This window comes from Vombatus ursinus, unplaced genomic scaffold (assembly GCF_900497805.2).
Source record: "Vombatus ursinus unplaced genomic scaffold, bare-nosed wombat genome assembly UNPS02014791.1, whole genome shotgun sequence".
In the NCBI taxonomy this organism is placed as follows: domain Eukaryota; kingdom Metazoa; phylum Chordata; class Mammalia; order Diprotodontia; family Vombatidae; genus Vombatus; species Vombatus ursinus.
The window spans coordinates 82,379,474-82,405,967 of record NW_020954569.1 but is presented as its reverse complement, the minus strand read 5'-3'; the positions used below and the strand labels follow the sequence as shown (position 1 = coordinate 82,405,967).

General features: G+C 39.0%; 1 protein-coding gene across 1 annotated transcript in view; it reads left to right on the top strand.

Moving 5' to 3' along the window:
* Window positions 1-26,494, top strand: part of ADAMTS12 (ADAM metallopeptidase with thrombospondin type 1 motif 12) — a 525,685-nt gene that overhangs the window by 432,518 nt on the left and 66,673 nt on the right. Inside the window, exon 18 of the mRNA XM_027868744.1 lies at window positions 10,940-11,150. Within this exon, the coding sequence (XP_027724545.1) occupies window positions 10,940-11,150 (211 nt within the window). The remainder of the gene's footprint in view (window positions 1-10,939; window positions 11,151-26,494) is intronic.

Sequence of the window (26,494 nt, the reverse complement as noted above, 5' to 3'; positions counted from 1 at the left end):
TGGGGTTAAGTGATTTGCCCAGGGTCACGCAGCTAGTAAGTGCCAAATGTTTGGTCTGAGACCGGATTTGAACTCAGGTCCTCCTAACTTCAAGTCCGGTGCTCTATCCACTGTGCCACCTAGCTGCCCCAAGGGATCTCTTTTTGTTAATATGTTTTATTTTTTTCCAATTACATGTAAAAACAATTTTTAATATTTGTTTTTGTAAAAATAATTTTTAACATTTTTTAAAAATTTTGAGTTCCAAATTCTCTTTCTCCTTCCCCCTCCACCTCTTTGAGAAGACAAGCAATTTGATACAGTCTATGCATGTGCAAGCATCAAAAACATATCTCTATATTAGTCATGTTATAAAAGAAAACAGACAAAAAAAAAACCCCAAGAAGAACAAAGTATACACACACACATGCACACACACACACACACACACACATATACACGTGTGCATCACTTTGCATCTGTCCATGTATGTCTTTTAGAATCTCAAAGGCTTTCTGGTCCAATCTATATGTGACCATGTGATACCCTCTGTGATAACTGCTGACAAGTGGGCACTCAACATTTGCTGGCTTCAAGCCCAAGGAAACCCATTCCTCTTTAGGATAGCACTAATTGCTAGGAATTTTCTCATCAAGCCTAAATCTGCCTTTCTATGACTTATACTCATTGCTCCTAGTTCTGTGTGCTGGGGAAGAATAAATCTAATCCATTTTACATATGAAAGCCTTATCTTATCCAGACTATAAATCCTGAGTAACTTCAATCTTTTTAATGCTTGATCTTTCCTCCTCTCACCATCCTGCTCATACTCTTCTGGGCATGTTCCATCTTCTCTTTACAACTAAACACAGTACTCAAGATGTATCCTTGAAAAGCCAGAGTACAACAGAACAACTCTCTTTATACAGCCTAGGTTTCCTTTCATAAAGCCTAAATTTAGTTTTGGGGGCTGTCATGTTGCATTTAATTCTTATGGAGCCTACAATTTACTGAAACCAATTTAGCTTTCTCATATGACTTTGCTTCCTGGATGTGTTATTTGTGAAATTGATTATACTTTATGTTTATGGTGGTATTCTATAATGCAGAGAACTTTATATGTATGCCTATTAAATTTTATCTTTCTTCATTTGGTCCCTTAGTCTCCACCAAACAAATTCAATAAATGTTTATTAATGTCCATTGTGTTCAAGGCACCTAATGCCCACATTTGATCATGCATTAAAATGTATTTGTTGAATTTGTTAGGTGCTGGAAGACCATGCCAATATTCTTTCCACTTGAACTAATCTTCATGTCCTAGGATCCTAACTTTGTTATCTGATACATTGGCTATCTCTCTCAGCTATTTGTCACTTATGTATTTGACAAACATTCCATCCATTCCTTTACCCAAGTCATTGATAAAAAATGTTAAATAGTTCAGGAACCCTGGAAATAATAGTCTTTGGTTTCACTCATTCAAACAATTCCAAATGCACTTAACCACATCATTATCCAGCCCCCCATCTTCTCCATCTTGTCAATCAATATGAAAGACTGTCAAATGCTTTGATGAAATTTAAATACAATATAATGTAGTATTAAATTGATCTACCAGTCTAATTACCCTGTCAAAAGAGGAAATGAGAGTAATCTGGAATGACCTTTTTTTGAAGAAATCACACTGGCTTTTAGTGATCACTGCTTCCCTTTCTAAATGCTCACAAGCCATCCTTTTAATGCTATGATTTAGTATTTTCCCAGAAAGTGAAGCCTATAGACCTCACATAGCACTTTCTTTGCATGTCTCTTATGAACTCACATGTATTAATTTGCAGTCATTTCTGTATGTGTAATGTCCCTATATCAGAAAAAATATTTATATTTATAAATTTATGAATATTATAATATAATATAAATATTTATAATATTTATAAAAGCACTTTAAGATTTGCAAGCACTTTCACATATATTGTTTTTTCAGACTTTAAGATCCCCAAGGACAGGGTCTGTGTCTTACCTAAACATTTTTTTTGTCTTAGTACTTAGCACAGCGTTCTACACACATTAAATATTTAACAAATTATTCTTTCCAATGTTTGTGTCTGATCATTCATTAAAACAAATGTGTTGCATTGGGACTATTTTAAGATCAGTTACAGAATCATAGGAATGAAAACCAGATATGCTTTAGATATAATCTAGTCCAATTTACTCATTTTACAGATGAGAAAACTGAGGCCCATAGAAATTGGGTGATTTTTTGCAAAGCCAAATAGTTATTATGTAGGTACAGTTAAGATTCAAACCTGGGTCCTCTCTCATCAGCAGCAATAGCTTCATGAATAAACATTTGTTGACCTGCTTTGTATAAGGCACTGTGTTAGAGGCTGAAGACATAAATGTTAGACATAGTCCATATCCTCATACAAGATAAAATATATATATGAAAAGCTAACCAATAACAAGGAAAAAAAAAGCATACTCTATGCTTTAGGATGACTATTCTACTATAGAAGAATCTGTGGCTTACTTTCAATGAATGACCAATCTGCTCTCAACCATTGGTGAATAAGAACTGAGCAACATTTTTTTTTTCCTGCTGTGAAAAACTAAGTTTATTTCCCTTCATCCTATCCTACCCCCCATTTATTCTATTCTCTCTTTTGACCCTGTCCCTCCTCAGAATGTTTGCTTTTGATTATCCCCTCCCCCAATCTGCCCTCCCCTCTATCAACTCCCTGCTCTCTTGTCCCCTTCCCCCCTTATTTTCCTGTAGGGTAAGATAGACTTACATACCCCATTGTGTATGTTATTCCCTTCTTAAGCCAAATCCTATGAGAATAAGATTCACTCATTCCCTCTCACCTTCGCCCATTTCCTCTCTACCATAAAAGCCTTTTCTTGTCTGTTTCATGTGAGATATTTTATCTCATTCTACTTCTCCCTTTCTCCTTCTCCCAGTATAATCCTCTCTCACCCCTTAATTTTATTTTCCAGATATCACCCCTTCATCTTCAATTTACCCTGTGCCCTCGATCTATCTATACATACATATAATTTTTTTCCCTACCACTACCCTAATACTGAAAAAGGACTCATGAGTTACAAATATCATCTTTCCCTGCAGGAATGTAAACAGTTCAACCTTAATAAGTCTCTTATGATTTCTCTTTCCTGCTTACCTCTTCCAAGTTTCACTTGAGTCTTGTATTTGAAGGTCAAATTTTCTATTCAGTTCTGGTCTTTTCCACAGGAATGCTTGAAAGTCCCCTATTTCATTGAATGACCATTTTTTACCCTGAAGGATTATACTCAGTTTTGCTGGGTAGGTGATTCTAGGTTGTAGTCCTAACCCTTTGCCCTTTGGAATATCATATTCTATGCCCTCCAGACCCTTAACGTAGAAGTTGCTAAATCTTGTGTTATCCTGATTGTGTTTCCACAGTACTTGAATTGTTTCCTTCTGGCTGCTTGCAATATCTTCTCCTTGACCTGGGAATTCTGGAATTTGGCTACAACATTCCTAGGAGTTTTCCTTTGGGGATCTCTTTCAGGAGGTGATTGGTAGATTCTTTCAATTTCTATTTTGCCCTCTGGTTCTAAAATATCAGGGCAGTTTTCCTTGATAATTTCTTGAAAGATGATGTCTAGGCTCTTTTTTTGATCATGGCTTTCAGATAGTCCAATAATTTTTAAATTCTCTCTCCTGGATCTATTTTCCAGGTCAGTTGTTTTTCCAATGAGATATTTCACATTCTCTTCTATTTTTTTCATTCCTTTGGATTAGTGTTACAGTGCCTTGATTTCTCAAATTGTCCCTAGTTCCCAATTCCTCCATTCTAATTTTTAAGGAAATAATTTCTTCAGTAAGCTTTTGGACTTCCTTTTCCATTTGGCCAAGTTTGATTTTTAGGGCTTTCTTCTCCTCATTGGCTTTTTGGACCTCTTTTGCCATTTGGGTTAGGCTATTTTTTAAGGTTTTATTTTCTTCAGTATTTTTTTGGGTCTCCTTTAGCATCACCCTCAGTCTTTCCTCTACTTCTCGTAACTTGCTTCTCAAAATCCTTTTTGAGCTCTTCCATGGCCTGGGACCAATTCATGTTTTCCTTGGAGGCTTTGGATGTAGGAGCTTTGGCTTCGTTGTCTTCTTCTGGTTGTATGTTTTGATCGTCTTTGTCATCAGAGTAAGATAATATAGTCTGACTCTTTTTGCACTGCTTGCTCATGATACCAGCCAATTACTTGAGTTACAGACACTTTGTTAAGGTAGGAGTCTGTTTCCAGTGTGGAGAATGTACTGTCCCAAGCTTCAGGGGTTTTGTGCAGCTGTTTTCAAAGATACTTCTAGGGACCTGTAAATTTTCAGTTCTTCCAAGGTGCTATGATCAAGGGCAAGGTGTTTACTCCTTTCCTGGCCTGTGCTCTGGTCTATGAGCACTCTTTCCTGTCTTGGAACCGTGAGGAGGGTTTCCTCTCCACAGCCACAACAAGCTCCACCACGCCAGCACTCCTCCTTGCCCCAGTACCGCCACCCAGAACTGTGACCCAGATCCAAGCACGGGCAAAGCAAGAGAATTCTGCACCAGCAAAGAGATCTCTGCAATCCCCCTCTGATCAGCCACTCGATTCCCCCTCAGTCTGTGGGCTGGAAGCTCAAGAAGCAGCCGCCACCCTAGAGTCGGGAACCCTGAGCTCTTCTCTCACCACCATAGAAACAGACTTTTCCCACTGACCTTCTAAATTGTCTTTGGCGTCTGGAAACTCCACAGCTGCCCGCGATTCAGTCCTCTGAGGCCTGCTCCAGGGTCGCTGTGGCCTGTGCGCCCATGCCAAACTGCGCTCCTCTCCCGCCCGGCGAGATATACCTTTCTGATCAACCATCCAGGCTGTCTTAGGCTGGAAATTTGTTTCACTGTCTTTTTGTGGGTTCTGCTGCTTTATAATTTGTTTAGAGCCATTTTTTATAGGTATTTGGAGGGGTTTGGGGGAGAGCTCAAGCAGGTCACTGCTTTTACTCTGCCATCTTGGCTCTGCCCCCCTTGAGCATCATTTTTTAAAGATTAATTTTTTAGGCTTTAAATTTTAAAATATTAAGCTTTTTTTTTTCTTATGAATGTAACAGCAATCAAACACAATCCTTTAGTGAGAAAGAAGATTGCATAAGAAATTGTGAGCCTCTCTAATGGATGGTTTATTTTTTAAGAACAGCAATCCATAAGGGGGATGAGCTGCATTGGGAGATAGTGGATTCCCTATATTCTTCTGCATCCAGGTCTGTGCTCTTTCTATTATGTAGGAACATAAATCTAGAGTTTGAAAGACCTTAAAGGTGATGTAGTCTGACCCCCCTTACTTCTTACAGTTGAGGAATTTATGCCCAGAGAGGTTAAGTAAGTTGCCCAGGGTCATTCATCTAGTAATTGTCCGAGGCAGGATTTGAACCCAGATCTTCCTGACTCCAGGTTCAGCATTCTGTCATGATGTTTTCAAGGAACTTCCAGAGCAATGGATCAGAGTATAAGCTGATGAACCTACAGATCTTGTAGATACTTTGTCTTTCTACATGTCTCTCTAGTTCCTTGTTGTCAGAGCATCTTGAGAACAAGGAAATTAAATCTTCCTGCAGAAATCTGCTCTCCAATTAAGCATTAAGCATTTTAAATCAGATCAGTCTTTTGAAATGGACCAGTTTTTCTACCCCTTATAAGGAGAAAGGAAACTCTGGTAATTACAATGAAAAAGCTAATGGGTCCTAAATAGGAATTGTGTTCCCAGGCAACCCACCTCCACTCCTGCACAGAACACCTGGGGTTTTTTTTCCCTTGGTTAGTAGATAATTAATCATGTTTATAGCCGTATCTCCTACACTATTTTACTATGATCCTCAGAGGAAAAAGAAAAGAATAGTAGCAAGCCTTTATACAGTGCTATAAGGTTTAGTAACGCATTTTAATATTTTATCTCATTTGATTCTTACAACACTGTGAAGTAAGTACAATTTTCACCCCCCATTTTACAGATGAGCAAATTTAAGCTGAGGAAGGTTAAATAACTTTAACAGCTAGTAAATATCTGAGGCAGAATTCAAATGCAGGGCTTCTTGATTCCAAGGCTAGAGTTCTAACCAATGACCCCTAGCCCTGTTTTTCATTCTCACAGTGACTTCCAATTCCTCTGCTTCTCAGTTCTTACCTCTTTTCCAGCTACGTTCTCCCTTCCCTATCTCTACTCCTTGTTGAACCCATTCAAGCTTACACTATCCTCTACACTCAAGTTATATACTATTCTACTCACACCAGACATTCTAGTCCTCCTTGAACACCCCATATGCCACTTTTCAGGGCTGCCCATTCACCTTTGGTATCCACCCCTCGCCCAATTTTCCTCCTGCGATGCTAAGAAGCTGTACCATGCATGGTGGCCACACGCGAGCGTAACTGTCTCTGCAGGTGGCCTAACCCAGGTTGAGGGTAACCAATGGGTCTCAAACCAATTGGTGAGTTAGGGGAATACCTACCTCAAGCATGTGAAGATTTTCCCTGGCAGAATGGGCAGATGAGAACAATTTGTTCCAATGACCATGAAGGTGGCTGAAGCAGGTGCTGCGGAGTGCTTAGAGTTTGGTCAGACATGGAAGGCACCAAGATCTTCCACTGCATCCTGGGCCATCGCCAGCTGTCTTGACTTTGGTCCTGCCACTGGATTTGGATGATGCTGGAAGAGTAAGGCTGACAACTTTGTGCAACTCTGCCTCACTTAAATCTAGTTTATGAGGAAGTCAAGGGATAGCCCACGATGTCATTGATCCTCTTCAAAAATAAGGGACCAACAACAACTACTCCACTCACCTAGGTGGTGCAATGGTTAGCATGATAAGTCTGGAGTCAGAAAGACCCAAGTTCAAATGTGATCTCAGGCACTTAATAGCTGTGTGACCCTGAGCAAGTAACTTATCTTCAACTGTTAAATGGGGATAGTTAAGTCATTGTGAAAATATAATAATATAATGACAATTATTATAAAGTTCTTAGCAGGACACCAGGCACATAATAGGTGCTATATAAATGCTTATTCTTCCTTTGACCCCCTTGTCCCCCTATCCTCTTGCCAATCTTGCTTTGCTAAACCTCAACCTTAGATTACTCCCATTATCCTCTGTCTTTGCTCCTATTCACACACTACTAAATCAAGTTGGAGAAAATCATAAAATCATGCTGACTGGATCCACTACAAATTTATGTCACGTGATTTCAATAGTGCCCTTACTATAGTAAGGCAATGCACTTATGGCCCCCAATCAGTTCACTACCCCATTCACCACAAGAGCTATTCCAAACCTTTTCATTCTTTCTCAAGCTTCCCATGGTACCCCCTATGACTTTGGTGATAAAGACAAGTATTACATACAAAGGAGTATTGATGTCAAAGTAGCTTTCCTGCTTAGGGATTGGGAGTTTTTGTTCCTACAAATGTTTCTCAGTCTAGCCTCCCCACACACTGTCTGCAACCTGATGAAACCTAATATATTGCCTTTCATGTAAAGAAACTCAGATGACTTTACCTGCACTTTTTCATAAGTTTCCTGATACAGAGGCTGTGGGAACGAAGTGGAAGGCAGAAGGGATAAGATGGATGGCAGGCAGCAAGTGCCAGGAAAACCCTCCTTTTCTCTTTATCCCTGTCAGAATGATCTCACGGGGTAAAGAAAGGGGATAATTTTTCATCTTTAAGCTAGTGACAAGCATATGCAAAATGTCCATCACAGTATGGAGGAAATACCAGGAAGAGAAGACAAGGAAGTCCATTATCGCTTCTCACGAACACAGCTGAAGGCCCAGCAGAGAGTAATTAGATAAGTCAGGCATTCAGTCAGCCCAAATTAAGTAGCAGCCAGAATGACATTTCCTATATTCAGCAGTGTGCCTAGACTCCTGGGAAAATGTCAAAGGTAGAACAAAGTAATTAAATTAGTAAAGGAGATATTAGTTCAGTTTCACATCACACAGTTTCATATATTAATTTTTTTGTCAGTATGTGGTACTCAGATTTTCCAACACTGAGAGAAAAGCAAGTGATCTCGTTTGCTGAGAAATTTTAACCCCCTCCCCAAAGCAAAATTTCTTCAAAAGGCTATGACTTTATAAAATGACTACATTTTTGGAGGCATTGATTGTTTTTCTCTGTAATTTTTGGCCAAGGTCTTAAATTGTAGTGAAGTCATAGAACTCACAGCTAACAATAATAATAATAATAATAGCTAGCATTTATATTGTACTTTAAGATCTGTGAAGCACTTTATTTGTGTTATCTTAATTGATCCTCACAACAATTCTATAAGGTAAGTCAAAATGGATCCCCATTTTGCAGATAAGGAAACTGAGGCTGAAAATGTTATGATACTTGCCCAGAGTTACACAGCTAATATAAACACCCAAGGCAGGATTTGAACTCTGCCTATAAACAAGACTTTTAATCTCCCTGGGCCTCAGAGGTTCCCTCAGTTGTAAAATGATGAGGTTGGACTAAATAGGTCTCTGAAATGTCTTCCAACTCAATTTAATTCAACTCAATAAACTTTTATTAAGTGCCTACTATGTACTAAGCACTGTTGCTAAGTGCTGGGGATACAAAAAAAAAGGCAAGGAGCTTACAATCTAATGGGATAGACAACATGCAAACAATTATATACCAAGCAAACTATGTGCAGGATAAATAGGTAAATAATTCAAAAGGAGGAAAGGGCTGAAATTAAGAGGCATTGGGGAAGGCTTCCTGCAGCAGTTGGAATTTTAGTTGGGACTGAAAGAAAGCCAAAGGAGGTCAGTCAGAGCAGAGGGAGAACTTTCAAGGCATAGGGGACAGCCAGAGAACCTCTAGATGGATGACCTTACAACCAATATCTAAGTTCTCTTCTAGCTTTCTATTTATGACCCTCTGATTTTCTACCTGCACATATATCAGTGTGCAGTTTTAGGGACAATAGACAAAATGTAGAGAAAAGAAGGGAAGACAGTCAGCATGTATAAAAAGCTCCTGAATAATGAAGAATTAACTATCCCATTGATGGCATTATGATCAAGTAGGAAAAACAACAAACACTAGACTGAGAATGAGACGGCTTGGTGGTACAATGGATAGAACACTGAACCTGATGTCAGGAAGACCTCAGTTCAAATATGACCCCAGATACTTATGGCTGCTTCTCTACTACCTACAAGCATGCCCATGTCTCCACTATCCTCAAAAAGCCCTCACTTGAGTTATCCATCCCTGCTAGCTATCATCCTATATGTTCTTTCTTTCATGAATAAACTCCTTGAGAAGACGGTCTGCAATAGGTGTTTTTCACTCTATTCTTGACTCTCTATAGTCTGGTTTCTGAAACTATTCCCTTCAAAGTTACTAATGATCTCTTATGGCCAAATCTAATGGACTTTTCTTAATCCTCACCCTCTTGACCTTTCTGTAGTGTTTGACACAGTCAGTAACTCTCTTCTCCTTGACATTTTCTTCTTTCTAGGTTATCATGGCACTACTATATCCTGGTTCTCCTTCATATTTGACTGTTCCTTCTCAGTCTTCATTGATTGGTCCTTATCCAGGTCACACCTGCTTACCTCAGGTGTCCCATGGGGCTCTGTCCTGTGCCCTCTTCTCTTTTCTCTCTTTACCATTTGACTTAGTGATCTCTTCAGTTCTCATAAATTAAGTTATCATCTCTAAGATTTATTTATCCAACTCTAATCTCTCTTCCGACTTCTGATCTAATATCTCCAACTGCCTATTGGGTATCTTGAACTGGATGTCTTATAGGTATCTTAAACTCAACATGTCCAAAACTGAACTCATTATCTTTTCCCTAAAACCTCCCCCCCCCCTTCCAAACTTCCCAGTTCCCCTTGAGGGCACCACTATCTTCTCAATCATCTAAGTTTGCAGCCTCGGTGTCCACCTTGACTCCTTTTCCATTGAGACTGCACTTGAAGACCTCTGGTGAGGGGAAAGCCATGGTTTCCTGAGGCAGCTACTTTAGGATGGCTCTCATTGTGAAGAAGTATTTCCTCATATTAAACATCTGCCTCTCTGTTCCTAGTTATGCCTTCTAAAGTCAGAAAAATAAATTTATTCCTTCTTTTATTTGACTGCCTTCCAAATATTTAAGAAGACAATTATGTGTGTGCCCCCCCCCCCCCCCGGCTCCGATATCTTTTCTTCTCTGGGCTAATTGTCACCACTTCTTTCAACACTCTTCACTATCTTGCTTAAGCTCTTCTGAATCCTTCCCATTTCCCATATCCTTAAAAGATGGCACCCAGAACTGAGTACAGCGCTCCAAATAGGGCCTGACCATGGCAGATTTCAGGAGAACTATCACCTTCCTAGGTTTAAATATTACACCTCCATTAACATAGCTGAAGACCTACTTAACTATTTTGGCTATCACTCTCAACTTACATTGAGCTTATAGTGTGCTAAAAGCCTCAGATCTTTTTCAGATCAATTGATATTTAGCTATACATGCTCCATCTTGTAGTTCTGAAGTTGAGTTTTTGAACTGTATAACTTTAAATTTATTCCTATCATATTTAATGCTATTAGAAACCCATTTTTCTAGCCTATCCAGATATTTTTTAATCCCTAATCAGTCATCCACTATGTATAATATGCCTCCAAGTTTTGGGTGCAAATTTTATAACTATATCATATATGTCTTTATCCTACTCGCTGTAAAATATGCTAAGTAGGACAGGACCAACAGCGAATTCCTTTCTTCTCATTTCAAAGCAGACCATTAATGACTGTCTTGCCCATATCACTCCATCTTTTTCACAAGATTAAAACTTCCAAATATTCATAAATTTCTATAATTGTATTTCATATTTGTTTTCTTTTAAGTACATAGAACTGGATGTATTTTGTGTTTTTTCAAAAATTGCCATGAATTTCCTTGTAGATGGTGGGCAGGAGAATGGCAGGCCTGTTCAGCAACCTGTGGGCCTCAAGGAGAGAAGAAACGGACAGTGTTGTGTATTCAGACAGTGGGCTCTGATGAGCAGGCCCTTCCTGCTAAAGACTGCCATCATCTGCTTAAGCCAAAGGCTCTTGTTTCCTGCAATAGAGATGTCCTGTGTCCATCCGATTGGACAGTGAGCAACTGGAGTGAGGTAAGTTGAGCCATATGAGACAAGTGTTAGTTCTAAGGATTTTACCAGAGGTCTAGGTGGTCCTTCTCTACAACCAAGCCCCAGATCAGGGGTGGGGAACCTGCGGCCTTGAGGCCACATATGGCCTTCTAGGTCCTTGAGTTCAGTCTTTTGACTGAGTCCAAGTTTTACAGAACACATCTTTTATTGAGGAGATTTGTTGTATGAAGCTTGGATTCAGTCAAAGGGCTGCACTTGAGGACCTAGAGGGCCACATGTGACCTTAAGGCCACAGGTTCCCCACCCCTGCCCCAAATGATCAATGCTCAGAAAACTGAAGCAATGGCGATGTGCCCTTCTTCCCCTCCTCCTTCTTTCCCCATCCATGTCATATTACTATCAATTCTTAAGCTGGGTTTGTTGTCCACTAATAAGGCTTAGTAATTCCCAGTGGTATTTATATATTCATGATGGACTCTTGAAAACTGACAGTCTTTGAAATTCAAAAAAATGAAACTATAATGGCGTAATGACAAGGAACAAAAGTGACATTTGGGTGTAGGAAACCTAATATCCTCTTCAATCATTTCTTTATTGTAGGCAGTCTCCTATTCTGCCTATGTTTTAGGGGGGTATGTCAGTCTGACAGAGCTTTTAGTCATACTCTTGGAAGGAATCATGGTGACATTGCATAGAGCCAGAATGTATCGTTTTTTTTGAATTATCATTCTAGTTGTAGGATTAATTATCTGGAACAAGTAATTCAGAAACAATCAGATATAAGTTTATCCTCAGCAGAGAATTTCTTCCAGTCTCCTTCTAGACTGGCATCCTGAGGCTTTGGTTGATTTTCAACGTCACTATAAGGATCAGAGGCCATTATTGTCTCCAGTTCTGTTGCTGGGCATGCATGCCATGCCTGATTGCCATCAAGTTAGTTAATAACTGCAAAGATGACTTGAAATGATGTGATTAAATTGTTTCAAGAAACAGACCATATTATACATATTTAAATGAGGCTTGTCTCTGGAGGTCATTATCTTAAAAATCAATACATGCTTCTTCGAGGCAGTGATGCTCCCCCTGCTTAATGCTACAATAAATCACATTTAGCAAAGTAATGAGAAATGTCTACCAGGCACGCAATAACAAGAATTTATTTCTATGGTGAGCTAGAGTTTGAAAAGTACTTTTGTCATAAGAACACTCTGAGCTATGTAGTACAAGTATCACCCCCATTTTACAGATGAAGAAACCGATCATCTAAAGCGGCTCAGTGGCTACATTGGGGAAAAAAAATCATTAAAAGATTATTCTGCTCAGCCCTACCAGGCATAATGAGGAGCTGTTGGTTAAAGTTACAGAACGGCAAATTTAGACTTGATGTTAGTAGGGAAAACTTAGTAACAATTAGACATATTAAGAAGTGAAATGAACAACCCTCACACTGGAGGTCTTCATGCATAGACTGGATGGTTACTTTGTCAGTGTGTTGTAGAGGGGATTTTTGTTGGGTTATGCATTATGCATTGGGTGAGTTCCCCTCCAACTTTTTTGTCATTTTGTGGCTTGCCTAGCCTCATCCCCTCAGAAGTTGTCAGACTCTTCCAGCAAGTTACAAATGTACTGGCCTGTAACCTCATTTATAATCTTTCTCAGGTTGGACTCTCCACATTCTCAAAATCCATTTCTGCTTTGGTTGTATGTGCCCTTACTCAACATTCTTAAACTCTATAACCCAGGGTACTGGTTCATTTAATGTCTGTGAATGATCTTGAAGTCAAAAATATATATCAGGGAAATAAACCCTCCAACTAATGCAGAAATGCACATCCCAATGTGTCATCGTTGGGCCACAGCATCCTTTCTGCGGTTGCTGGGAGAGTCTGAACATGAAGGTTGGCCAGGTTGGCATACTTTCCCTGCTGACCCTGAGGGCTGCAAATAACCATGTTGTCAAACTAAGGCCAAATGAGGTATTGCAACTACTCCATTAAATCTGTTTATCCAAAATATGCCAAGGCTGCTTGTAAAGCAGTTAATCACGCCTGTCATTCAGAGTTCACTAATTGCAAGTCACTAGTGTTTTTTTAAAAATTGTAGATTCTATTGTTGAATTCTTCATATTTTATTTGTGCACAAGACGTACAGAATGACATGCTTTAGCCTGATAAGTGGCCTGACACATGCTGGTATCTATGTACTTCCTATTATAGGTATGCTACTATATTATTAGAGGGATACCTTTACCTACAGTTTGGCTTTCACCTGTCACAGTTGAATGTAAATAATAACAAATCCATTTATTAAATAGTGCCACTACTGTTTTTTAATCGGTAACATAAAGATATCTATGGAATGGCATACACATGGATGGACCTGGCCTTCCCATTTTCCTCCTGCCGTTCTCCTAATCCATCCTTGTAGATTGGTAAATAATAGGTACATTGTCAGAGGAAGAACTTGAATGATGCAAGTCTTCCTGACTCCTAAGCTACGCACTCACAGCTTCTCACTGTTCTGCTTTGGTGGGAGCTGCCTAGATCAAAGAAAGAATGAGTCTAGACTAGTGATAGACAAACAGAATCTTCAGTTACTTCCCCAAGAACCAATTGAATAGCCACTGGTACTGCCACCATTCTTTATTGTCTCAGCCTTAGACAAACTTGTGGCATTCTGCTCAGTCTGTGTCCCGGCACTGCTTAACAGTTTTACCAGGATTTTCATATTTGAATGAAGATTGTTTGAAGGTATGGCCCATTCAATTCAATTTCAATTCAGTAAGCATTTACTAAGCACCTACCATGTGCCAGGCATTGAACTAAACACTGGGGATACAAATAAGAAAAAGAAAGCAGTCCCAGCCTTCAAGGAGCTTATAATCTAATAGGGGAAGACAACACAGATGGAAGCTAAAAAGGGAGAGAAAACACTGTGGAGTACAGGAGTGAAGGGAGGGGACAGGCATATTGTTGAGTTGAGTTCAACACAATCAGAGTTGCAAGTGGAAGTGGAGCATGAGTTGGAAAGTTTAGATCCTACCATCTATAAAGGAAAGCTTTAAAAGCTATTGAATTTATTTTTTAAGTTTATTATTTATTTAACATTCTCTTTTTTTATTTTGAATTTCAAATTTTCTCCCTCCCTCCAGCCCCTCCCTCGTTCATTGAGAAGGGCAAGCAATATGATATGAATTATATATATCATGCAAAATCATGCAAAACATATTTATATATTAGCCATATTGAAAAAAAAGCAAGAAAAAGAAAACAAAAAAATATATACTTCAATTTATACTTAGAGTTCATCAGTTCTCTCTCTGGAGGTGGATAGCATTTTTCATCATCAGTCCTTTGGAATTATCTTGGATTATTGCATTGATCAGAGTATCTAAGTCTTCCATGGTTGGTCATCATTACAATATTGCTATTACTATGTACAATGGTTTCCTGGTTCTGCTCACTTCACTATGCATCAGTTCTTATAAATCTTCCCAGGTTTTTCTAAAACCATCCCCCTCACAATTTCTTATAGCACAATAGAATTTCATCACAAAAAAAGCCATTCAGCCATTCCTTAATTGATGGATATCCCTTCAATTTCCAATTCTTTGCCATCTTAAAAAGAACTGCTGTAAATGTTTTTGTACATATAGGTCCTTCTCCTTTTTCTTTGAGTTCCTTGGGATACAGACCTAGTAGGGGTATTGCTGGGACTTAGGTATGGACAGTTTTATAGCCCTTTGGGCATAGTTCCAAATTGTTCTCCATAATATTTGGATTAGTTCACAATTTCACCAACAGTGCATTGGTATCCCTTTTTTTCCACATCCACTCCAGCATTTGTTATTTTCCTTTTCTGTCATGTTGGCCACTCAGGTAAGGGTGAGGTGATATCTCAAAAATGTTTTAATTTGGGTTTCTCAGTACTGATTCAGAGCATTTTCATATGACTACAGATAACTTTTTTTCTTCTAAAAACTGCCTCTTCATATCCTTTGACCATTTATCAATTGAAGAATGGCTAATAGTTTTATAAATTTGGCTTAGTTTTCTACATATTTGGTAAACAAAACCTTTATCTGTGAAACTGGCTGTAAAAATTCTTTTTTTTAGTTTCCTGCCTTCTTTCTAATTTTGGCTACATTAGTTTTGTTTTTGCATAAACTTTTTAATTTAATGTAATCAAAATTATCCATTGTGCTTCTCGTGATCGTCTCTATATCTTGTTTGGAAAAGCCATTGAATTTTAAAGTCCATTAAATTGACCTTTTGATTTCACTCACTTTCTCAAATAACAATTGACTGGATCCAGGCAGGGTCTCAGTTAGGTTCGCCCTTCCCCTACAGAAATATCCAACTCACTTTCCTTTTTTCTGTTATTATATGAACCATCTGATTACCTCATTGATCATAGGGTTGACAGGTTTTGGTAGTGGGAGGGAAGGGCTCATGGTTTAACTGAATCTAAGTGGTTCAGTAGATAGAGCCATGAATCAGGAAGACCTGAGTTCAAATCTAGCCCCAAACACTTTCTACCTGTGCAATGGTGGGCAAGTCACTTAGCTGTTGTCTGCCTCAGTTTCCCCATCTGTAAAACAGCGATAATAATAGCACCTGCCTCCTATGGTTATTGTGAGGACCAAATTAGACTAGCTGTCATCATCATTAATGTTGTTGTTATTATTATTATTATTTGAAGAGTTGGGCAGCCAGAGGAAGGGATGCACAGAGTTGACAGGCACCGGAGAAATAAGAATACTATTGGATCTCCAGGGAGGCAGGACTTGTTCTTGTGTTTAGCTGGTGGAGCAGGTCCATTAGGGCTTCAAGTGAGGGGCTTCAATCTTGAGGCTATGGCAGGAGGAGGAAAGTGAACCATAATCACGTGAAATGTTCCTTGTGGAGTCAGCACCCAAGTTATACCTGGCTGTCACCTTTTCTCCCAGAGATGTATATACATCTAGATCACTCCATAAAAGAGGACTGGGGGGGCAGCTAGGTGGCGCAGTGGATAGAGCACTGGCCCTGAAGTCAGGAGGACCTGAGTTCAAATCCGGCTTCAAACCAAACACTTGACACTAGCAGTGTGACCCTAGGCAAGTAACTTAACTCCAATTGCTAAATAATAAATAAATAAATAAATGAAAAATTTAAAAAAACAAACAAACAAACAAAAAAGCTGGGTATTTTATGGAGGCAGATGGTGTCTCACTCAGCCTCTTCTGATTGATTTCTCACCCCTGATGTCATAGCCAGATCAGTGCCAAGAAGCTAGAAGTTTGTAGCAAGAGATATTACAAGGGCATTTCCAGAGATGAGACAGGGCAGAACTGTCAAGCAAAGTGGAGACAGCGTGTTATAAGAATGGCTAGGCTTTCACACCAGAAGATTTTCAGGCTACCACAGTGAGGTTGCTTTTTTTTTTTTGGGTCCTTTAGTTTGTGCTTACACATACAATGTTACACCCTACTCCCTTCCTCAAGCTCTTAAAATTGCTCTTGTTCTTAGACTGCTATCTTTAAAGGTGCTTCAGAGCTCGTGAACCTTAGGTAATACTGCTACAATCAGGGAGGCAGATGAGCCTCCTGCCAATATCACTGTTGAGAGTATCAGCCTGTCTCCTACTCTGAGGCTGCTTGGAGACAACAAACAAGAAAAGGGGGAAACATGGGCTTTGATGGGCCTTTTTATTCTGATTATGGAAGGGAAACAGCAGCATAGAGAAGAAAGATGGAATCAAAGGACCTGGGTTCAATTCCCACTTCTGATATTTATTACCTATTTGACCTTGGGCAAGTAATTTAACCTTTCTGGTCTTCAGTTTCATTATCTGTAATATTAGAAAGTTGGACTAAATAAGACTTTCAGGTCTCTTCCAACTCTAGATCAATGATCCTTGCTCCCATTAATCACTACCTTGTATTTCATTTTTTCTCTGGATATGTTGTGTTCCCCCAAGAAAATTAAACTCCCAAAGTCTAGAGACTATTTGTATCCCCCTCACACCTAGCACGAGGCCTTGTAGACAAAAAATAAGTTTTTATTGAAATAAATGATGATAATAGGACTTAGAACTATGGACAAGGAACATTAACCCTCCTTTTAAAAAAGAAAATGTATTATTGATGCCTATATCACAGTCATTTTGTGTTATAAGCTCCCCTCTATAGAACCCTCCCTTGTTACAAAGAGACACAGTTAAGCAAAACCAACCATGGTCTACAATATTCTATGATCCTAGCTTCCATTTCTCTAATAAGAGAAGGATGATGATGATGATGATGATGATGATGATGATTAAGATAATAACAGCTTGCTGGAGCTTTAAAATTTATAAAGCACTTTACAAATATCTCATTTTATCCTCCTAATAACCCTGGGAAGTAAGTGTTATTATTATCCCCATTATAGAGATGAGGAAACTGAGGTAGGAAAAGTTTAACTGACTTCTTCAGGGTCACATAGCTCATAAAAGTCTGAGACCAAATTCAAACTCAAGTCTTCTTGACTCCAAGTCTCACACTCTATCCACTTTGCATCTAGTATGACTAAATTCCCTTTTTAAAAGATAAGTACTGACTTGTTGACCATCTTGCTTCTCTATGCCTTCTGCAAATTATTAATGTACACCCACATATCAAGTGCTCTAAGTACAAACCATTGTTTTTGAAACTGAGCTCTCATATTTGAACCTGATTCTCAACAGGGCATGACAAGTAATAGATGACATTTTCTACTACTGCATAAGAGGCCATGTGAATTAAGTAGAAAGAGTCCCTTGACTTGAAATCAAAAGAGCTGTGCTGGAATCTTCCCTCTATGTTTATTAACCATGGGCAAGTCACTTCTCTATGAGCCATGGTTTCCTCATTGACAAAATGAGAATAATCATATTTGCACAGGCTTATTGTGAAGGAAGTTCTATGTACTGCCCTCTATGATTCCAGGCTATCATCATTATAATTGTCCTGAAAATCTAACATTTCCTGCTGGGGCTATGAGAAGTGCCAGAGCAGAGCCCTGTCTATCATAAAACAGGAAGGGAGACAGACCCTATCAGAACTGCTTATCACTGACAGCAAGTAATTGCTTTCAAATTAACTGGGATTTGTGCAGAAGAAAAGTCAGGTAGAGAGAAGATGGTCAGTGTCTCTGGCTCCATCCAAGGATCCCCATCCTTGGTAAAACTCTTGCTTTAGTTTCTCACCCCAAACCTCCACCTTTAGGATGGCTATGGCTGGTGCAGAGCCCTCAGTCATGGAGCTAGAATAGCCAAAGAAATAGGCCACTGTCTGTCCACTGGCACATCTGGAGCTCATAAGCAAGTCCCCAGGGAAAGATTTCAGATCACTCACCTTTACAAATATGCTGCGTGATAGGGTAGCTGAATTGTCTTGTGTTCATAGGCTCACCCCCACCTTCAGGTAGATTAGATCCCCTTCTCCAAGACAGGTGGGGAGAAGGTAGTCTGTCAACTTGTGTAACATGAGACAGGACTAAGAGAGAGGAGGATAGACTCCTCTGGCTATTCAGATGCTAAATTTTGGTATTCCTGTTCAGATATGGGATGGATTAAATGACCGATGATATCTTTTCCAACTCTAAGCATCTGTGATTTAGTCCATTCTGATTGCTATGCATAGTAAAAGCATCCTCTGGAGGACCTAACATAATATTTTATTTTGTTCTCCCTTCACCACATACTACGTAGCTAGGTGGCACAGTGGACGGTGATGAGCCTAGAGCCAGGAAGATTCAACTTCCTGAGTTGAAATCAAGTCTCAGACACTTAATAGTAACATTACCCTGGGCTAACCACTTCACTCTGTTTGCCTCAGTTTCCTCATCTGTAAAATGAACTGGAGAAGGAAATGGCAAACCAGTCCACTGTCTTCGTCAAGAAAATCCCAAATGGAGTCACAAAGAGTCAGACATGACTGAAAATTACTAAAACGATAACAACAACCCTACATGCTCCTGTCCTCTAAGCCTTTTCTACTCATCTTTTCCTGGCCACCACTTCTCTTGTCCCTTTGGAAGCCCTGTACTATTTTAAATAAATCTCCCTTCATCCTCAGTGACTTCCCCTTACATTCCTTCCTCCTCTTTGTATTAAGGGAGACTTGTCTCAATCCACTTCCAATATACCCTAGCTAAAATTTCTAACTCTAGCATAAACAATTCTTTGATGGGGAAGGGTTCTTATTAGGAAGCTCTTTATGGTTCAGGAGCCTCTTGGGAATCATATAAGAATGTCATCAAGGTAGGTGCTATGTAGCCTAGACACCCTATGAAATTAAGCAGTGGGGCCTCAAGTTCCTACCTCAAACAGAAAAATCAAGGTTGAACTATGTCCTTTCTCAGAAGGGGAATAGCAGAGGCCTTCCTACAGCCTGAGCAGCATTTAGTGTTAGCACAAATTTCATAAAATGTATTCTTTAAAAATGAATCTGAGGCAGGGTGGAAATGTTTTCATAATTATAGAAAGATGGTTTAATTGAATTTTAAACATGGAAGTACTAAATAGGTGTTTTTAAATCCAAGGGAGGAATAAGAAACACAAAAAGTAGAGAGAGGATCAGGAACTCAGGGATAATCAGTTCTCACAAGGCAACATAATGTGACCAGAATTAGTGAAGGGGCAGAAGATTGAATTCAGGAAACCATTCAGGATAGTTATGCTTATATACCAAGAGAGACTGGTGGGCCTGAGCAGCCTGAAAGAACTAACTCCTTTCTCTTCTGGTGGGTGAATAGCTGGCACCCTTAAGTCATGCAGTAGGGTTCTGAGCGAGGCCAATGATTATTCTTCTCTTGGGGAACTTGGTCTTGGTTTGTAAACCTTGAAGACTTTTTTTATCCTTTTATCCTTGAACAGATCAAATGCAGGGGGACATCTTCCTAGGACCTCAAAACCAAGAAAATTCTCCTATCCTCTGCAGTTACTGGAGGTGCCATCACACCAGCATTCTCATTGTTACCTTCAGATTGATTAATTCTACATTTTAAAAAATTAACCCTACGTCCTCAGTCCTATCAGTGACTAGTGTGTCTCTCGAACTTATATCCCAGCCTCCTTCTCCTCTAATAGCTGCTGCCCATGACTCATAATTATTGTCAGAAGCAGAGACCCTTTTTGACCTGCTACCTCCACAAATAAACTTTCATGCTTTCTCTTCTCTCCACTGATTTTTCTAATTGCGCTCATCACTTTCACTGTGCCCTTTGGAACCCTGTTCTGGTATAAATAAACTCCCCCTCAATCTTTGGGTCCTTCTTTTTGCACTTTTTCTACTACTTTGTATTAACTAGGGCTTGGCTAGTAAACTACAAAATTATGTTTACTAACCTTAACTTACTACTGCATGGCATCCTTCTATCCATATCTTATTGCCTGTCTACTGTATTCAGCCAAGACTTATCTCCAACTGCCTCCTCTGTCCTCTATCCTCAGATTCTCAACTCTACTCCCACACCTTCTTTTACAACAGATGAAAATATGGAAACTATCTAACTTGTGCTCCATCTCTCCACCTCAGAAGTCATGTGTCTCTACCTATTCTCTGCTCCTTCCCACAGATTTCAGAGAATGGAGCAACATTTCTCTTGGCTGAGGCTAACACTTTCCATTTCCCCCTTGATCTCTTTCATCTTTTTCTTTTTGCATTTGTTCTTTATTTCTACTGCCTCTTACCTTTATGCCTACAAGCATGTTGAGCTCTCCCCTACCCCGGAATTTTTTTCCCTTGAACCTGCTACAACATCCAGCTCATATGCATATTGTCATATATCTCTCATCACCTTCAATGCCAAACTTCTAAAAAGAAGGTTTCATTTATTGCCTCTATTTCCTCACCAAAAACTCACCCACTCCTTGGATTCTTTCATTCTAGCTACTCAAGTGAAACAACTATCTCCAGAGTCACTGTTTACATCCCCAAAGCTAGTAACCTTTAATCTGTCTTCATTCTCATGGTCTCTATGGCAACTGTCATTGCTGACCACCTCTCTCTCTTCTGGACACCCTTTCCTCCCTTTGTTTCTGTGACTTTATTCTTTTTTAATTGTAGTTCCTATTTTATATGATAGTTCCTTGTACTCATGCTGGCTTCCCCCTTTAAATAGATCTAACCTTGATATAATATAAGCAGGACTGCTCTGACCTCCCCTGTTATCTCCTACCTCCCTGGAAAAGATACCAAATCTTCTAATTTCCCCATCCAAAACTCTATCATTGTACCTTTCCATCTCATTTGTTTCAGGAATTAGGTCATCAGACAATGCCCTGAGCCTCAATTTCACTATCTCTAAAATGAGGATCAACAGCACCTACCTTAGAGCGCTGGTATAAGAATCAAATGAGATAACCTGTGTTAATCACATTGAAAACCTTAGAGTTATATAAATGCCAACTTCTATCATTGTTTTTTGTTATTTCAATAATAACAGTCATAGAATATCCCAAAGGTGTGTGTTTTGTTTTGTTTTGCTTTAGAAACTTTAGTCTAAGGCAGGGAAAGTGTAGTGGACCCAGAATGACAGAGGAAGAGGAGGCCATGGGTGGGCCCTGCCAAATAAGCAGTGGGATTTTGCCAAGAGATAGTTCATCTAAGGAAAACTAAGTAACTTTCTGCAGGCTGGAGACTTAATGCATTAATAATTATTCTTAATTTCAGAGGTATCCAAGCAGAAAAAAAAAATCTAGTAATTAAAACTATTTCAACTGCAGATTAAGACTCCTTTTCCCAGAAGCCTTTCCTTCATTGTAAATTTGCGTGATAAATTGTGAGGTTCCAACAGGTGACTGCATAACAGATTGAAACAAAATGAATCAGGGAACCTACCTCACTAATCATTTTTTCCCCTGAGAACATAGTTGAAAGATGTAAAGTGAGAAAATGGGTGAAACTGAACTCTAATGAAAATGTGTGGGCTCATGGGTCAGAAGACTTCATTTTCTTAATATATTCCCGCCATGGTAACAACAAGCTTTCCATTCAATTCAATTCGCACTTCATTTCTTTATTATGTGCCAGGCGCTGAACTAGCTACTTAGGCAAAAGTGAGTGAGACAGAACAGAGGCCCTACTCTCAAAGAGCTAAGAGTCTAAACCAAGGTTTCTTAACCTGAGGTCTTGCTTTTTGGTTTTTTAATACTTTGATAAGTATTTCAATAATTCCATAGTTTCCTTTGTAAATCCTTTGTACTTGTTTTATGCATTTAAGTATTATTCTGAAAAGGGGTCCACAGACTTCATCAGAATGCCAATGGAGTCCATGGCACAAAAGAATTGGTCTAGATGAATAACACAGGCACACAAAACTAGGACAACAGTATAGAATGTAAAGAATGCCATGAGAGAGATTCAACGAAATGACATGGGATGACAGAAAACGGACAGATTTCCAGAATCATAGAACTTGAGCTGAAAAGGATCATATAGGCTATCTAATCCAATGCCCTTATTTTATAGATGAGGAAACTGAGGCTCAGGGTAGTTAAGTGATTAACCCAAGGTCACACACATGGGAACAACTGGGTTTGAACCACGATACCCTGTCTCCAGATCTGGTATTCATTCTTTCCACTGCAACATCCTGCCTTCTGGAGGCTCTGTCTGGTTGGAAGTGATTAGAGAAGACTTTATAGAGGAGGTAGTATTTGGGTTGTAAGAACTATGGTAAAGAAATAGGAAAAGTCAGGAGGACAAACTGGTTTCAAAGTGGGCAATTAGTTCAGTTTAGGACATGGTGTTGCCATCATGACATCCATGTGATTGACAGTGATGATAATGGAAATATGGGGAACAGATGTGAGAGACACTTTAGAAGTCAACATTATAGACTTGGCAGATGATTCAATGTTGGGAATGATAAAATAGAGAATTCAAAATGACCACATAATTTCAAATTTTTGTAACTAAGGGAACGAGCACTCTCCTCATCACACAAACTTGAAACTGTCATTAACAGAAATAGCAAAATTAGTCAAAAGAACATATTATGGAGCAGAAGAGAGGAAAGTGATGGTTTGGGGTAGAATGAGTTTGAGATACTAGTAGTACATCCAAAAGAAGAGAGATCAGACTAGACTAGATATATAAATTTGCAAGCATTTGCATAGATCAGAGAAATAGGAGAACCAGATTGTACATGGTTATAGAAGTTAAAAAAAGGAAAAAGTATCAAACAATCAGTGAAAAGTCAAGCGTGTCTAATGTTATAGAGAAGTCCAAAGGAATTTTTAAAAAGGCCATTGGATTGATAGTAAGAAGATCATCAGTGACTTTTAAGAGCAGCTACCATTGATAGACATTTTACCAACATTTGTCAGATGCTAAAGGGGTGAGGTGTAAATGAGTAAAGAGGAAATAGAGTTAGCAATCATTTGATCAACAACTCTAGGATGTAGGTAATTTTATTATCCCCATTTTACAGATGAGGAAACTGAGGCAGAGGTTAAGTGACTCGCCCAAGGTTATACATCTAGTAAGTTTCTGAGGTTGAATTTGAACTTAGATTTTTGGAACTTCAGGCCTATCACTCTATCAACTGTGCCTCCTTATTGGTGGAAGAAGATAGAAGAAAGAGAATTGTTACCTTGAAGGTATAATAGGGTCAAGAGAAGGTGTTTGTTATTGTTTTTATTTTTTAGACTAGGAAACAAGCATGTTTGTTGGTTACTCTTTGGGTCACCTATAGTTCGGATTCTTCTAAAATCATGGTGTTTCAAGGTTGGGATTGAGTAGAGATTAGAGAGGGAGAGACAAAAGATTGGCGGAGCATGAACTCAAAGGACGCAGGAAAGGATAGAATCAAGAGACTCGTACAGGGGTTAACTTTGACTAAGATCTGGGACACTCGTCATCAAACATGGGAGGAAAAGTGAACTGGAAGATGTATGAGGCCTTAGAGACCCTCAGAAAATGAAACCAAGGTGGCAGTGTGTGAAGAATCATTTATCATGGTTCAGAACTGGGCACATCTCCCGAAAGAGAGTGTGCTGAACACAGAACCAAGAAAAAGTTTTATACTGTTACAATGCCAGGACTCCTCCCTTCCAGGCCCGGATTGGGCCTTTCCTTTCCATGTCCACCCATCCCATGTTCCCTTGACATGCCTTGTCATACAACCCATGATTCGTTAATGAGGCTCTAATTTTATGTGGGGTGTGGCAGTTAATATTATATTAGCTAGTTAAGCATGCACCGTTCAAGAAGCCCACGTCCTTTGTCCTACTTAGGATCGGTTGAAACTGGTTCTGCCCTCTGGACTGAAAAGCAGGAACTTTGGAGTCTATTTTCAGAGACTAGGGTCTTTCTCATTGGCTGCACTTTTCCCCTGTTTTCCTGTCGTTGCAAGATTTTGCAAGCTTGTTAAAACAATGTAATTTCTTTGCTGATGTTGTAAGATGTCAAAGCTTATCTTAAATTGTGGGAGCATGATATCTTGTCCCTTACAAAGAATAAAACTGGAGAGAAATTCTGTGATGGGAATGGGGAAGTTAAAGGAGCTTGATCTCAGTCAAGTAATAAGTATAACAGGTATGCCAAGTCAATAAGTTAACACAAAACATATTTAATAATCATAATTAATTAACTTTTATACAGTGCTTTAAAAGTTTACAAAGTTTATATATGTTATCTCAATGATCCTCACAAAACCCTGTGAGGTAGTTGCTATCATTGAGTTGCTATCATTGTTCCCATTTTGTAGATGAGGAAACTGAAGCTGAGAGAGGTTAAATGACTTGCTTAGGGTCACAGATCTAGTAAGTGTCTGAGGCATAATTCAAACTCAGACCTTCTTGACTCCAAGTCCAACGTTTTATCCAGTGCATCACCTAATTGCCTATTAGAAGTATATTGTTTGTGTAGCACTGAACTAGGCACCACAGTTGATACAAAATAAATCTGGTCTTGGCTCTATTACTAACTTCAGTCTGACATTTACTTAACCATTCTGAGGCTCATTTTCATCACTTGCAAAATAAGAATAAAAATATTTGGTGTATACACTTCAAGGGATAGACTCAAGTAGACTCAAATGGGATAATGAAATGTGAAGTATTTTGAAAAGTATAAAGCCTTATAAAAATGTAATCTATTATTAATAATAATTATTATCATTATACAGACCTTGGGATGCATACTTTTGGTTAGGCAGACGTGATTCACATATATGAAATGTCTCAAGAAAAGTGAAAGGGTAAGAGTCAGACTAAATAATGTCTTAGGTCTTTATCTACTCTAAGAATCTAAATATTCTCCAAATATATATTCAAGTAGCAAATTATGTGGTACAGCCTGAAAACACAACTGGAATTCAGAGAAAGGAGATATCAATGATGAAACTTTTGAAAATTGGTTCAAAAAGGGGTCTGTGTGTGTGTGTGTGTGTGTGTGTGTGTGGGTGGGTGTGTGTGTAAGAGAGAGAGATGTTTCCAAACATCTGAAAGCCCCAGATGGCCAGTAAAAATGTTGTGAATATCTATTGTTGACTTAGTTAATCCCCTTCCCTGAAATCATTCCTGCATGTGCTTCAACTAATCCCCTAGGCAATGGTGTTTGCCTGGTGCCTCTAGGATAGGACTTTAACCATTTCCATAAGAAAAAGAAGGCAGCAATAGTGGTGGCCTAACATACCTCAAAACTATGCAAAGCAGTCTCATAACCTAAGAAACTTGGCATGATTTACTTAAGGTTATTTCCACTCTTTTTAGTAAACACTCTTCAAGTGTATGAAAGAATACTCTCTCCATGGTACATGGCTATTTTCTGCATTTTCTAAGACCAGGATTTGTTTAAATTGCAATATGAAGAGCTTAGCTCTCCCTGTAGGACAATGAAAAACTTTACCTATAAAGGTATTATCAAGAGAAACAATGGAATTTCTTTTTAAAAAAGAAGTGGTTTTTTTTTCAGCACAAGGTATGCACATTTTTGAATGACTGAGTTGCAGTCCTCCATAAAAGCAAAGAGAGATCCATCCATTAATCAACAAGAATTTATTAAACATCCACTATGTACTGGGCACTGTGCTAGGCACTAGACTAGAGATGGACCACTGAGGTGATTTATCACTATTCCTCCCAGGTCTATGGGCATGTGGCTATGATTTCAAAAGATTCTGTGGGGTTGATATCATTATCCTATATTTGTTAACCCAGAACCACCATTGTTAGAACTCAGAGCAAAAATACCACCTTAAATCAAATCTCTTCAATTTAGTCTGATTTGTCTTACTTACATTGCCAAATGCTGTTGATTCCTTTCTCTGAAAAGTGATTCTTCATCTTGCTACAGCTTTTCCTCCAGCTTTGATCATTTCCACACTCCACATAATGGAGCCATTATTTCTGCA